Source organism: Mus pahari, chromosome 3 (genome assembly GCF_900095145.1).
Source record: "Mus pahari chromosome 3, PAHARI_EIJ_v1.1, whole genome shotgun sequence".
Lineage (NCBI taxonomy): Eukaryota > Metazoa > Chordata > Mammalia > Rodentia > Muridae > Mus > Mus pahari.
The window spans coordinates 18,521,950-18,537,514 of NC_034592.1; the positions used below are offsets into that span (position 1 = coordinate 18,521,950).

Consider the following 15,565-nt stretch of genomic DNA (forward strand, 5'->3'; position numbering starts at 1 on the left):
GAAATCAGAGGTTGGCTTCGGGTGTCATTTCTCAGGAGCCACTCACGTTCTTTTGAGACAGGGACTGTCACTGGAACATGGGCTCCAACTAGACCAGGCCAGGGAAAGCTCAGTGGTTTGCCTGTCTCTGCCTTCTCCAGCGCTGGGATGACACGTGCCCATCGCCATGCCTGGCTTCCAGCCCCCAACATGTGTGTGTGGGGGTGTGTATACATGTGCATGTACACATGTACAAGGGCACATGTGTGCGTGTGCATGTGGAGGTTAGAGGCTGACATCACAAGTCTTCTTTGGCTGCTCTCCACTTTATTTTACTAAGGCAGAATCTCTCATGGAATCTAGAACTCATGGATTAAGTCTAGCCAACTAGCCATCTTGCCAAGGGCTAGAAGTGCAGGCAGGCTGCCATGCCCACCTCACATTCACAGGGGTGCAGGAGTCTGAATTCCTGCCTGCACACTCGTGAGGTAACTGTTTTCCCCACTGAATCGCTCCCCAGCTCCCAGCAGTTTGTGGAGATCAAACTCAGGTCCTCAGGCCTTCGAAGCAAGCACTTTATCAACTGAGCTATGATCTCAGCTCACCCCTGCCCCCATACACACCAAACTGCAGCCCTTCACCTCAGCTGGGCAGATGCTCCAATCACAAGGTGTGTACCACAATGTCTGGCAAATTTGGTGACTTTTATGCAAAGGGGCAGAGAGAGTGCTCTCTCTCCCTTTGTCCCTATCTTTTTGCCCAAGGCTCTACCAGCAGGGCCACCACCAAGTAAAGTCTTTGGACCTTGAACCTCCACAGCCATGAGCCAGAATAGACCCCACTGGATTATAAGCCCCAGCCACCCGCTTGTCCTTTTTCATCCACCCTCTGAGGCTGCTCTTGTCCTGGCCGTGCTCCCTGGCTCTACACAGAGCCTTACTTGGTCCTCAATGCCCTTCTCCCTGCTTCAGATCATTGACCAGATTCCCTCACAGGGGCCTCACAGATCCTGCCTGTACCTGGCATCCCTTGCCTAGCCTTGCTTGAGCCATTTCTCCTTGGTTACGTAACATAGTGTCTGTTTTGTGAATTGTTCACGGTTTCTATTGTCCACTGATCCTAAATTGTGAGTTCTATTGAGGCGAGGATTTTTTTCAACATCCCTTGGGGCCTGGCACATAGGAGGTGCCTAGTAAATACTAACCCGGTGTCAGTGACTGTGAGGTGCCAGGCACTTCCCTGACTCCTGTATCCCCCAGAGTCCTGGTTCTTCTCATAGTGTTGGTGACCAGTGGATTCGTGGTTGTTGCTGGGTAGGCTGAGACATGACCATTTCTCATGTTGCTCACTGCAGTGTCCTCAGTCTTCAGCCTAGCACCCGACACATGGAATGACCCCTGGGTTCCTGTAGAGCTTCTCTTTAAAATCTCATAGAACTGTCCTTGTCCTTGAACTCACTATACGGCCACGGTTGCCCCTGAGTTGCTGGTCCTCCTACCTCCATGACAGGACTGGCTCACAGCTCTCTAAGGTTTCAGTTGTTACCCCCCCCCCCCCCCCCTTGCCTGAGCCATGGTCCATGATTTCTGTCTGAGGAGGATGCTCAGGTGAGGCTGGCCAGCTCTGCACCTCTTTCTGTGGCTTTCCCTCCGTGTCCATTTTGAATCGCTCCTCAAAGCTGGGACACCCTGCTCACCCCTCTAGCAAGAATTTCTCTAGCTGTGGCACAGTGCCAGATCCGTGTCTGCTCACTTCCTGTATCAATCGGGCCCTTCACACCAACAAGCTGGGACCTGGGTCTGGCCTGGGCTCATGTAAGCCAAGGAAGAGAGACCATCTGAAGGCTGGAGGCATTCAAGAGGTGGGATTGAAAGGTGCTATCGTCCCAGGCAGGGTTTTACACCCTCTGAGAGGGAGAAAATGAAGTTCTGTCTGATTGCATCCCTGCCGGCTCAGGAGGGGATGGCTTCATCCTGCCATGGTCTTTCCAGGCCTCTGGCTCCTGGCATGGGTCATTCCTCCCCTACCCGATCTATTTTCATGCCTTCCTCCTAATGTTGTCTAAGCCGGTTGTGAATCAGGGATCCTACTGCCCCCCACCCACTCCCCGGGTAGCTGGACTGGCTCACTGGCCTCTGCTACTAACAGAGGTTACCACAGACCTCTCACAGAGGTTGCCACTGGCCCTCTGGGCCTTCTGAGACCGTATTTCTGCTCCCCTCCCCCGAGGCTCATTCTTTGGGAGAAGCAAGCCCCAGTGAACTAAGAGGTCCAAGTTTTCCTGAGCTGTTAAGGGGACAGAGTTGGGCAGAAAGTCAGGAGAGGTCTCAATACCATGACATTTCGGGAGGAGGAGAGAGCAGGCGATCCTTTCCCTGGAGTCCCTCCCCAACTGCACACTTCCAGGCATGGAGCCCCATCAGCAGGCTCTGTTCCCTCTGGCCACTCCAAGCAAGCCCCACAACTCCTGGGCCCCGGGGACAGAGGCCAGGTCCGGGGGGGGGGGGGGAAGCGACTTGCCAGGTTGGTCTTCAGAAGCTCTGGCTTTTCTGCCTGGCCTCAGATCATTCCCAGCCTTGCCTGGAGCCTGGGGTGTAGAGGCTGCTTTCCCTCCCAGGCCAGACCCCTTCCAGGTTGATACCCCATTCCTCTCTCAACCTGAAGTCACTTCCCTCAAGGCCAGGCAAAAGTGTTCCCACTGCAACCCATGCCAGCCAGCACATCAGGACGCTCCCAGAGAGGTCTGGGATCCCGCCTGTCCTCTTAGCCGCCGTGTCCCCAGCGCCCAACACATCCAAGTGGAATGAATGAATTGCGCCGGGCAGGGACTTGGCCTCGTTCACGTCCGATTTTCCGGGCCCTCCCTGCCCACGCTGCTGCGGAGAGGGGGGAATGGACCAGCGGAGGGGGCGGTGCGGCGACCTCCGGGCGTCCCCGGAGAGCCAAAAGGAGAGGGGGTGCCTCAACGCGGAGCTCTCGCCTGTCGGAGCTGGGCGGGAGGTGGCGCCGGGCGCTGAGTGGCGGCTCCGAGTCCACCCCTGGCGCGCCGGTGCGGGCGGGAGGCGGGGAGCGTAGGGGCGGCGGCGGCGCAGCAGTAGCGAGCATGTGCTACGCAGCCCAGTAACCAGGGACACCGCGGCAACCGAGCCCCGGCGGCTGCGGCTCCCAGCCCCGCGCAACTCCTCGGCGTGGCCGCCTGTGCCGCCAAGGCCTGGCCCTCGCCGGGTCCCCGAGGCCCCTTGAACCGTCAGCCGCGGTCGCGCAGCGCGCCGGAGCCCCGCGCACGGGACGCGCGGGCACGGCCAGACAAAGGCGCGGCCCCGGCCCGGCCCAGCCCGGCCTGCCGGCCTCCGCGCACCCCGGCCCGACCCAACCGCTCCCGCTGGGCGCCCCGAGCGGGTCCGGCCCGGGGAGCGGGGGCCGCGGCCGCCGAGCATGGGGAAATCCAACAGCAAGTTGAAGCCTGAAGTTGTGGAGGAGCTGACCAGAAAAACCTACTGTGAGTGCGCCCCGATCCCAGATCCCCGATTCCCCATCGCGCCGCGACCTTCCCTCCGCCCTTCCCGGCCGCGCCCCTGCCCCGCACCTGGCCCATTGTTCTACCCGCGCCCCCGCCCCCGGCCATGGCTGGGTGTCGCCTGTCAGCGTGCTCCAGGGACCACTCCGGGTCCTCAGGGCATCCGCAGCCCACCCGCTGCTCCCTTCCTGTCCGAGGGCTCGGGCTGTGCCGGGGCGAGGGGGGGCAGTGGTCCCAGGAGGGGGCGCCCGGGCGTTGTGTGGCTCTCCTGCTTGGAGCAGGGTGGGTGGGTGATTCATGCTTAATGATGCTGCTGCGGCTCCTGCCTCTTGCGAGGTTGGCCTGTCGCCCCCTCCCTGGCAAGTGTGACTGTGTGTTGGGAGGAAGAGGGCTGGCAAGACTGGTAGAACGCTCAGGCAGTGACGGTAGGGGGCCAAGGGTCCTGGGCGCCCTCTTAGATGTCGCAGGGTTGAGCTGTATTCTCCATCTCACCCTTCCCCTCTGTCTCTGCCGCACCAGGAAATGGGTTTGCATAGCCCGAGCTGACAAGTGAAGGAAGGTCTGTCCCACTCCATGGTCCACTAGATCAGTCCCAGTTGTGGCTCTCCACTTGCCCAACTTCACATATCTGCCTCTGCATCTTCAGTGCCTCCACACCAGGTGTCCCCCCTCCTCGCAGCCTCTCCAGGAGTGGCCCTGGAAGTGGGTCCTGGGAAGCTTTGGCTGAGCGCTCTGCATCACCCGGAAAGACAGACAGTTGAGTGACAGCTTGGTGTAGATGGAGACTCTGGTGCAGTGCGTGGCCTCTGCTCTCCCCTGCCCCCCACTATCGGTCTTCTGAGCACGTTGGCAGGTCTTGGCCAACCCAGTGCCTTAGCCCCATGCTCCTCACTCTCCCAGATTTAGAACAAAGGGGGCTTCACTGCCCGGGCTCTCCTGGCCCCTGTCCTGGGCACCATGGAGGTCACATCCTGGAGAGCTATCCTTCCCAGCCCAGGCCACCTACTCTGTCTTTCCAGATTGGGTGGGTAGCCTTTCTAGCTTGCTGCTGTTTGTGAGGTTAACTGGACCCTCGAAGGTGTGGCTCACAGCCATTAGATGGTAGGCTACTGGTGGGACACCCTCCCTCCCTGAATAGGCCAGGAGCTCAGGGTGTGGGGAGGATAGAGGGCTCCATGGACTTCTCCAGGAACCGTGGCATGTGGTGTACCATGCTGTCTCCATGATGGTGAGGCTGGGGGCCACCAATGAGCCCAGTGAAGTCAGGGTCCTGCTTACTGAGTGTGTCATGCACCATCGGCTGTGTCCTTAGCACAGCTGTACATCAACAATTTGGCTGTTCTGGGCACTCCAGCTGTTCATAGAGAGGAAGGCAAAGCTGGGAGATGTGAGCTGGCATCCCTGGCTTATGCTAAGAGCTCTCTGTGCCTCTCTTTCCCACCCCGGCCCAGTGCTGGATTTGAAAGACCTTTCCTTCAGCCCCATCTCTGAAGGGCTGGCCATTAACTTGGGAAGAATGGGGCCAGCAGAACCCTTGTCAGGCACTGGCTGGTGGAGTTCCGCTGAGCTATTTTTAAAGGGCTTTTGTGATGTGGAGCAGTTTTGTTAAGGGATTGAAGCAGACTGGGCACTTTCCCCTCATCTAAGGCCTTATTTAGGGGTAGGGGGATTCACTTGCTTCTCTCTCGGCTCCCGTGAAAGCCAGCTCCCTCCAGGCAAGTCTTTATGTGGTCCACAGCCCTCTCTCGGCAGGGAGCTTAATAGGTCTGCAGCTCTTTTGTGGAAGTAAAATAGTCTCATCAGGTAAAGCAGAAAGTGCCTGTGGCTGGCACTGCTTGGGCTTCTTTCTCACAAGATATGGAAGCATCTACTGTCTTCCAAGGAAATTCTGAGTAGGGAGTGGAGGGAGGAATCATCCAGGAAGGAGTCCCAAATGCCACCATCTCCTGTCCCTGCTACTTGATTTGCTCTTCTCGTCGGTCTGGGCTGAGCCCCGGAGTCAGGTACCTACCTGATATTGTGAGTCAGGAGGCCGGAGAGATGCTTTGTGAAAGCATGAGGACCCGAGTCAGGTCCCCAGCACACACCTATGTAAGCCAAATACTGTGGTTCATGCCTGTAACTCCAGCACGGGGAAGGCAGACAGAGGGATCCTGGGAGCTCACTGGCCAGGCAGTCCAGTGAAATGGCCAGCTCTGGGTTCATTGAGAGACACCAACCCAAAGTATAAGGTAGAGAGGAGCTAGACAGATGGCTTAGCGGTTAAGAACGAGCACTGCTCTTTCTTTTCTTTTTTTCTTTTTTTTTTCTTTTTGTTTTTTTGAGACAGGGTTTCTCTGTGTAACCCCTGGCTGTCCCGGAACTCACTTCGTAGACCAGGCTGGCCTCGAACTCAGAAATCCACCTGCCTCTGCCTCCCAAGTGCTGGGATTAAAGGCGTGCGCCGCCGCCGCCGCCGCCGCCGCCGCCGCCGCCACCACCACCACCCGGCGAGCACTGCTCTTTCTTAAAGACCAGAGTTCAGTTCCCAGCCCCCACATGTGCGGCTCACAGCTGCCTGTAACTCCAGCTCAATGTGAGCCAAAGTCTCTGGTTTCTATGGGTTCTGTATTCAAACACACAACTGCCCCAAGCTCCTTGCACATAATTGAAAATAAAACAAACCTTTAAAAGCAAAAGAAGGTGGAGAGCCGTAACGCCCAGCATTGGCCTCTGGCCTTCAGCTGCAGTCACAAGGGTTGAATCCATCTACATACACACACACCAACACACAGTACAAGAGTAAGAGTCATATATTGATTTTGGTTCTTGGTTCTGGGGAGACCCAGTTAAAGAAGCACAGCCCGACACATACTCCAGGTCCCTGACTGTCCTGTGCTGCAGGGTCCAGGTTGGGGACCCAGTGGTCCTACCTGAGTCTATGCTGAACACCATCCCGGGTTGTGTGGAGGCAGGGGTGGGTGAAGAGGAGGGAAGGGGAGAGAGTATGTAAGCAGGGAGGGCTGAGGGCTTCATGAGAAGGCTCCACAAGGACTTGACCACACATCTGGATTCATACCTGGCTTGCGCCTGGACCAAGATGACCTTCTGTCAGGCTTAATGCCCTGGAACTTGCTATGCTCTTCCTGTGCACATGAGATTATCTACGGGCACTGTGCACGCCTGCCCTTCTCTGGAACTTCCTCCACCTCTAAGGGGACCAGGTTAGCAAAGGTGAAGACCCTCTACCTCTGCCCCCCAGCCTAGGCAGGACTCAGACGGGCATGAGCCACAGTGGGAGTACTGAGGGGAGGCGGCGGGATTGGTGAGGCTGTTGTATCTCTGAGTAAGCTGATGGATAAGCCTTTCCTCTTGCCTAGTTGAGCCTTGCTTTCCTTCTCTGCAAAATGGGTATGGCCTTGGTAGTAGGAAGTGAGCAGAGGTGTAGTGGGGCATCTTGGTAAGAAGCCAGTGACTATTCCCAAACCATGTCACTATTGCTTGAAAGCATTATTCACACACACATACACACACACACACACACACACACACACACACACACACACACACACACCTCCTCTTCCAATGCTGGGATGGAACCCAGGGCCTTACACACAATAAGCCAAGTGCTCTATCATTGAGCCACTGCCTCAGCCTTGAACTTCTTTGTGAACCCGCCTTCAATGTTGTATGTGGGTGGGTTTCATCTCTGCAAATGGCGCTTCATGCCATCGCAGTCTTTGTGCTTGACACAGTAACTCAGGGATGGAGCGAGTCCTGGGCTATTTTCCCTGAGGTCCAGTAGGGCCTTGCTCTTACATGGCCATCTACCACCTCACTGGATCGAGTTGGAACGGCCCTTATCTGCCATTCACTGAGTGCTCACTCTGCCGGGCACACAGAGAAGGAACAAGAGACACAGTTCTTGCCTCCAGCGGAAACAGGACAGGCGGCTCACAAATTCTATGTCCTGGTCTCAGTGTAGGCAAGGGTAGAGATACCTTCCCCATCCCACAGATATTGCTAGAGGAGACATTCTGTTCACGGAAGGGAGGTGTGGTGCTTGAATATGCTTGGCCCAGGGAGTGGTACTATTAGGAGGTGTGGCCTTGTTGGAGGAAGTGTGTCACTGTGGGGGTGGGCAATAAATGAGACCCTCCTCCTAGCTGCCCGTGAGACAGTCTCTCCTGGCTGCAGTCTGAACAGGGTGCAGAACTCTCGGCTCCTCCAGCACCACGTCTGCCTGCACCCTGCGGTGCTTCCCGCTGTGATGGTACTGGAGTGAACCCCTGAACCTGGAAGGCAGCCCCTATTCAATGTTGTCCTTTATAAAGTTGCCTTGGTCATAGCATCTCTTCACAGCAACGGAAACCGTAGCTAAGACAGGAGATCACTTCGTGCCCTTGGTCAGTTTCAGCTTGGCCTTGACCTTGCCTGCCAACCTTGAGCCTCTTTGGCTCTTTTCTAGCACATAGTCGATCAGGAACGAGAGAAAGGAGTGTGCTCTGTGGCTGTGCCTCAGTGGGCGTCCCTGGGGCTTGAGGTAGAGGACCCCACCCTGGTCCAGATGGGCTCAGCTTGAGAGGTGCAGGGACTTACCAGCTGGCCTCTGGTTTGGGGCTGTCCAGGCACCCAGAGAAGGCTGTTACACAGGATAAAGACTCCTTCCTGAGTGTTACCTGCTCTGCACCCAGCTCTATCAGAGAACGGCCTCGGGAGAGGCATCCATCCTGGGACAAATTCCGGAGCTGGGGTGGTGGCTCCAGGGGGTTGTGGTGGAGAGGTCATCACTGCCCGGGAGAGGGGAGGACCAGAGAAAGGGATTTCTGCTGTCCCCGAGTGTCTTCCTTCCTTCACTGAGGGTGGAACGAAGCAGGTGGAGAAACTTTGGTGAGAGTCAGTGTTGGGGTGGGCACCTAAGGAGGACAGCCCAGCTCTGTGGGGAGCAGGCTATGTCCTCCACGGGCTTTGCGTGTGGCCTTGGGTAAGTCACATATCTTCTTCTGTCCCTAGTGTTTGTCTGACACCCGACTTCATGGCTGCCTCGTTCTGCAGGAAAAGACAACACTTTGTGGGCCAGATTAGGCTCTGTAATCTAGATATAGGGAGGCTCTAACCTTTTCCTGTGGTGCGGAGGAGACCCTCCCTCCTTCTCTGGAAAATGAGCTTCATGCGGAGCCCTGGTGTGAGGAGGACTCAGGCTAAAAGAAGGAGCTCCTCTGGAGCCTGGCTAGCCAGGGGAGCACTGCAGTCATAGATCACTTCAGGCTGCGGGTCTTTCCTGTCCCTGTCACACATGGCTCTATATGGAATGTGGCTGGATCCCCCTGTCCCCTCTCCAGGCCCCAGATGTCTCTGGAGATCCTTGTCCTGGCAGCCCACACCACCTGAGGACTAAGCCCCATCTCCAGGGTGAGGTCTGAGACTCTTGTGGTACAGGCTTTGGGGATACTGGGGGGAAGTGGGTCTGACCAAAGTCACCCTCAGAAGGTCATGGGCAGGAACCTGGGTATTTTCCAGGATCTGTGAGGAGCTGTGGGAGGGAGGCAATAGGTTTGGGGGACACTGCGAGTGAGGTTAGATTTGGAAAGAACATTCTTGGCTATAGCTCCCCAAATGAAGGGGACCCGAGGAGGATTATGGGTGTCGTTGGGGATGGCCTGACAGAGTCTAGAGATACTTAGAGGAGTGCCCAGAGGGCTGCGTAGATGGTCTGCACCATTCTGCGCCTTTGGACTTGCTTACTTGTAATTTGTAACTTTCCTTTTTTGTCAGTTTTACGATTTGCATTACCATTTCCTTCGTAAGTGTGTGTTTAGGTCAGAGGACACACAGTGATAGTTCTCTCTTGCCACCGTGTGGGTTCTGGGAGTGAACTCTGGTCCCCAGGCTTGGGGGAAGTGCTTTAATCTACTTAGCTATCTCATTGGCTCATGTTGGGTTGGTTTGTTTGTTTGTCTTTAATGTTTGACATATGCGTGCAACATGTTTTTATTTCATCTTCTGTTACTAGACAGTTAGGTTGCTTCTCACCCATTACAGAGCTGTGAGGACTATTTCTGCTTTGAATTTTTTTTTTTTTTTAAGATTATATATAGGAGTACACTGTAGCACTTGTAGGACTCGGAGGCAGCCTGCTTTGCCTTGAGCTGTCCAATCTCCTTTGAGTACTTTTCAAGCCACGTGGCTTGAGTTGCAAGGGACAGTTGCTGAGTGACAGCTGTCCTCCAGGGCTCAGACATTCCTTTTGGCTTTTTCCAGCAGCTGTGTATCACCTGATGGTAAATTCAGACTGTTTCCCAGATACACCAGAAGAGGGCATCAGATCTCATTACAGATGGTTGTGAGCCACCATGTGGTTGCTGGAAATCGAATTCAGGCCCTCTGGAAGTCAGTGCTCTTAACCACTGAGCCATCTCTCCAGCCCTCTGCTCTAAATCTTTATGCATGGGCTGGGGATGTGGCTCAGTTGGTAGAGTCCTTGCCTAGTGAACCTACAAATGCCCTCCCCCCACCAAGGCCTCTGACTGCGTGGCCCCGAAAGTCCTCCAGATCAAGGAGTCTGCAATTCTAGTTAATAGTAATGAAGAAGATGAACTTGAGACTATGAACTTTCTCTCCTTCCCAGTGAGACTGCAGCCTTGGAATAGAACAGGGCCACCCAGTGCTGGAGAATGCGGGGAGGTGGCCTGTGGCCCCCACTGTTACTGAAAAGCTGGCTAGGACGCCCTCCTGGGAAGCAAGTCAGCTTTTTTTGAACCAAAAGCCTTTCAAGCTGGCTGTGATAGGGTATGCAGTAATTCTAGATCTCCAGAGATAGAAGGCCAAGAGCTGGACTTCAAAGTCAGCCCAGAAGGCACAAAGGAGACCTTGCTCGAAACAGGGAAAAGGAAAGCCTTTAAAAATATAACATGATTTTAACGCCATGATCCCATTTTGGGTTTTGAGTTATTTATCTTTAAGGAGAGACATGTGCCAAGATCTGTCCATTTGTCCGTCCATTCATCCATCCATCTGTCCATCTGTCAGTCCGTCCATTCGTCTGTTCATCCATCTGTTCGTCTTTGATGGGGTTTATTTTGTTTATGTTGTCACTTTTGTTTGTTTGTTTGTTTGTTTGAGGCAGGATTTCTTTGTGTAGCCCAGGCTGTCCTGGAACTCACTCTGTAGACCAGGCTGGCCTTGAAGTCAGAGATTCTCCTGCCTCTGCCTCCTGAGTGCTGGGATCAAAGGTGTGTGCCACCACCATCCAGCGTCTTTGTTAGTTTTTGAGATAGTCGCATGTAGCCCAGGATGGCTTCAAATTCACCACATAGCTGAGGATGGCCTTGAATTTCTAATCCTCCTGCCTCACTTCCCAAGTGCTGGGATTCGAGGGGAGCCCTACCCCACCCGGTTTATATAGCGTTGTGGATGGAACCCAGGGCTTTGTGTATGCTAAGCAACCGCTCTCCCAACGGAGTTATGTGCACGGTCCTCAGTACCTCGCCTCAGACTGCACTTACTACAAGCGTTGAGGGACGGATGGGCCTCGACTCTCTGCAGGGGCCCTTCCAGTTATTTATTTATTTGTTTGTTTGTTTATTTTTGCTCTCTGTGTTGGGCTTTGGTGGGTGTGTCTGCAGGGGTCCTTCTGGTTTTTGCTCTCTTGTTGGACTTTAGTGGGCGTGTCTTTGCTGCATCACTGAAGACTTCTGCTTCAGTGCTTTGTTCTAAGTAGCTCTACCAGAGAAAACCCAGTGTCCATTGAGAGGAGCATGCTGTGCCTGTCGTTGGAGGTTTGGCATGTGTGTGTGTGTGTGTGTGTGTGTGTGTGTGTGTGTGTGTGTGTGTGCCTAGGTGAGCTTATGTGAGGCATGTGCAGGCAGAGGCCAGAAGAGGGCGTTGAATCCCTTGGAACTGAACCCATAGGCAGTGTGAGTCCCCTCTCTTTCCCCCATGTGGATACTGGGAACCAAGCCCAGGTTTTCTGAAAGAGCAGGAAATGCCCTTAACCCCCAGCCCTGTTCTGGATTCCTGACGTCTCAATGTCCCCATCTGGGAGTTGAGAGAGATAGTGTAGAGCTGAACTTATCAGCTCCTCTCAGCTCCGCCCCTAGGTCTGTGGAAGCCTGGTAGCCGTGAGAGACCCATATGATGCATGGTCCTTGTGACTCAGGGTGGTGTTTGGTGCTCAGGAACATCCAAAAGCAGCTCTGTGTGGCCCCTCTTTCATAAATAAAGACAGGGAAGCTTGAGGGTAGATGCTGGCCTGTGGCTACAGTTTGGCAAGTGATGTAGCTAAAGTTTGAGCCTGGTCCCATCCAACCCTGGGCCTGAGTATTTAATACTCAGCCTATGCTGGTGGGATGCTCTGAGCATGCTCTGTGGGGGTGTGTGGGTTAAGTGTGAGCATGTGTGGGTGCCTGTGTGGGCGGTGCAGGCTGGTTAGGGGCTGAGGGTCACGTGTGCAAGCTCTGACTCACATGTGCATATTCTGAGTGTAACAGGGCCATGGCATGTGTCAGGAGTGGGTGAGCCATCTTGGCCTGTGCACGAACACATACCATGTCTGGGTTGGGGGAGTAACTCTGTGCAGGTTGTAAATGTAGTACCTGGAGGGAGGTGGCTGGAGAGGGCCAGATAGGCCAAAGGATGTCTCAGCCAGCGGCTCTGCAACTGGAGAATATGTCTGCTGCTTCTCAACACCCCCCACGCCCTTTCCATCAGAGGCCAGTTACTGGTGGGCATGAAGGAGTGCCGCTTGGATGAATGATTACGGACACTGGAGTATCAGGCAAAAGCTGGGTGTCCTGAATATTGACTGGGTGTGGTGTCACATAGCTCCCCTGTGGCCGAGAACGGGATTGGTGCCCATTTTTTAGGAAATGGGAAGGAAGCTCGGGCAGTCAGGGGCATACCAAGGTCTTTTAACCATTTAGCAGCAGTCTTGGACTCAGGCTAATCTTATCCCCGTGTAGCTAAAACCAAGCCCTTTCTCTCGTGAGCATACTCTCCTATGATCTCTGAGCACGGGGCCGTGAGCGCCCATCTCACTATCAGACACTGGACAAGTGTTCTGGATTTGTGGGGCAGGGGTGAGGCCAGGCGGTGAGCAGGATATCTTGCCTCCCATGGGCATTTGGGCAATTCCTGCTTTGGCTTTCTGCCTTAAGAAGGCAGAGGTAAGGCCCCATGGGAGATCCATCATATTGGAAGCATTGGGTGGGTGTGGTCAGGAGAAAGCAGAGGAACTGCTGATCCCCGTCTCCAGCCCTCAGGACTTGCTCAACCTCCACCTAACCCAAGGGAGACAGCTGAAGGCAGTGTGCCTAGCTCTGGGATCTCGTGAAGGGCCCTCATGGAGTGGGACTCCCAGCTTCACAGGGTGTGCTCTACCCTGTTTGTGTGTGCGTGCACTTGTGTGTGCTTAGTGTGGGTATGTGTGTGCGGAGGCCGGAGATCAGGTCTTCCTCTTTGCTCTCCACCTTTCCTCTTGAGTCAAGGCCTCTCACTGAGCTTGCTGATTGGCTAGGCAGGCCGGCCAGAGAGCTCGATGGCCTGCCTGCCTGCCTGTCCCCTCAGCTGCAGTCACAAGCTTTGCCACGCCTGGTTTCTACACAGGTGCTGGCTGTCAGATCCTCCAGCAGACACTGTACTGGCTGAGCCATGTCCCCAGACCCCTGTCCTGCTCTGATGGCAGGCTGAGGCTGGGGATGAGCTGTCCAAGGGTGAGGTGGAACCCAGCGTGCCCTAGACTGATGTGCCCCTGCCTGATGTTTGGCACAGCCCGGCTGCCGTACGATAAAGCAGGAGACCCAGTCCTTATGGATTTGATGTGGATTCAGGAACAAGGTGACATAGAGTCGTGATGGACAGGTCCTTGAGGCTTCCACCGTATCTTGTGGCTTTTGGTCTCTGTGCAGCAGAGTTGTTAAGGGACGGGTAGGTGAATGTGGCTTCCATTGCTCCCACTTCCAGACCCTTCTTCCTGGGCCCTTTCCTTCGAGCTCACTTGCTTGGCCTGGTCTGCACTGTTACCCAGTGACCTCTGGGAATTGCCAGGGTCCAGCCAGGGCCTTGTATCTGGCTGTCCTTCTTAGAAGGTCTCCGCCTTCCTGCCTCTCCTTTTGGTGTGATGTCATATAGATCAACTCTAGGGAGATCAATTATTTTGCCTGGGGAAGCTCTTCTGGGGAGCACAGGTTGGGGGCCTGGGGAAGGCTGCAGGGCTGGCTCCAGCATGCCTGGCTTTCCAAGGTGGCCGGGAAACTGGTAGACTCAGAGAGAGCCCCTGTGTCCTGGATTCTGGGAGTGAAGGAATGTGGCTCTCAGGAATGTTTAACCCAGGCAGAAATAGCACACTTGCCTTTCCTTATTTTGGGCTCCAGTTCTCAGCATAGGGTGCTGATCTCTCACCCTAGCCTGGGGCCACAGCTGCCCGAGTTCCCCACAGCTGCCCAGGTCCCCCACAGCTCTGGCCTTTGGGGGACAAACAGTGACCTCTTTTTCCAGCTTTATTATTATTAGTTTAACCATGAAGTTGCCGTGGGAACCAGAAAGCGGTTCTGACTTGGAAGCACACACTGGCCCTGTAATTACTTCCCCGGCCCCTCAGCCTCCTCTGTGCATCCCAGGGAGGGAGGGGCATGGAGTCCTAAGGCCTCTCTGCTGTCATCTGCCTCAGGGAGCTGCAGCTCAGGGACTCCCTGCCCCCAAGGCTAGCTTCAAATCCTCCCCACTCACTTCTGACATGTCAGCTCGCCCCCCCCACCCCCAACACACACACACACACACACACACACACACACTAGCCCAGGAGCTAAATGGGCAAAGTGAGCGAACCTGCCCAGAGGGTTGGATAGAGCAAACAGAGCAAGTGTGAGAAACACTGGCGGAGGGGCCTGCTACTCTCTCTTACTGCTTCACACATCCGTGGAGAGAGTCACACCCCTTGCAGGCTTGCTACAGTGTGGGTGGGTGGCTGAACTCTGAACTCCGGATGCTCGGAGGAGGCTGAATACACGCCACCCAGAGGCGGCTCCCTGCCAGTGTCTCCCTTGGATGCGGTAGAGGCAGTGTGTATAACCCCCTTCCCCCCTACACACGCAGCTGTGGGCTGTGAGGCTGAAGCTGGGGCTCACTGTTCTGGTTTGCTCCCCACCCCCACCCCCACTCTCACCCCCACCCCAAACACATTTGTCAAGATGAATAGGAAAGCCAGGACAGAAGTAAATAGCTAATGGATGCTCCAGGCTCCTTCTAACCCATCCTGAGTCTGCTTCTCTACCTGACATTAAACTTGATCCTTTTTCCTGGGACTCCTGGGTCGGTGGGGTGGTCTTCTGTGAATTTCTGTGGCTTGCCAGGGGGACAGGTTGGGTCTGAGGTGACAGCCAGCCACTCATCCCTCTTTCCTGCCCTCCTGCACCTGCCTCTTGGTAGGAACCAAAGCTTCCCCTCAGAGCAGGAGACGGGGCTATTTTTGGCACTGTGGGGGGAGGCGAATGCTTTCCTTCTGTTCAAAAATACATGGTGTGCACTGTGCAAACAGGGAGCTGGGCTGCTCGAAGCCTGTGCTCCTGGGCACTGGGCCTCTTGCCATGTTCCCCAACCAGGCAGGGTGACCATTGTCTTCACACTGCTTGTCATGGGGCCCTTGCTGGGCTCAGGAGGAACATGATCTTAATTATAAGTAGCAGCAGCCATCACAATATAGAGGCTCCTGCTTTAGGGACTCTGGCTGGGATGCCTGTCTCTCTGGACTGGAGAAGCCGAGGGCGGCTCTGACAGTGCCCTAGGGCGGCTCTGACAGTGCCCTAGGGCATTCTGGGAAGGATGCCCTGCAGCTTTGGGAGGGAGGCAGAGAATCCAGGGGATCCCCAACTGGCTAAAGGGTTCCTCTGGCTGCCCCTTTAGTTCTCATTTCCTGGTTGAGAAAGTGGTTTTAGACTACCTGCCTCAGTTTACCCTGTGGTGCTAACACAAGGGAACATGGACTGTTGGGTCTCTGGCTTATAGGTGTGGTGGAGAAACAGAAGTGAGGCCAGTTTAAATGTCAAGACAAGCTGTTGGTGCAATGGGGGACGTATGTACCCGGCATAGGCACCT

General features: G+C 55.1%; 1 protein-coding gene across 1 annotated transcript in view; it reads left to right on the forward strand.

Moving 5' to 3' along the window:
• Positions 1-3,059: 3,059 nt before the first annotated feature.
• The window catches only part of Ncs1 (neuronal calcium sensor 1), a 51,900-nt gene continuing 39,394 nt past the window's right edge, over positions 3,060-15,565 (forward strand). The window contains exon 1 of the mRNA XM_021193506.2: positions 3,060-3,478. Coding sequence (XP_021049165.1) covers positions 3,415-3,478 — 64 coding nt within the window. The 5' untranslated portion in view covers positions 3,060-3,414. The remainder of the gene's footprint in view (positions 3,479-15,565) is intronic.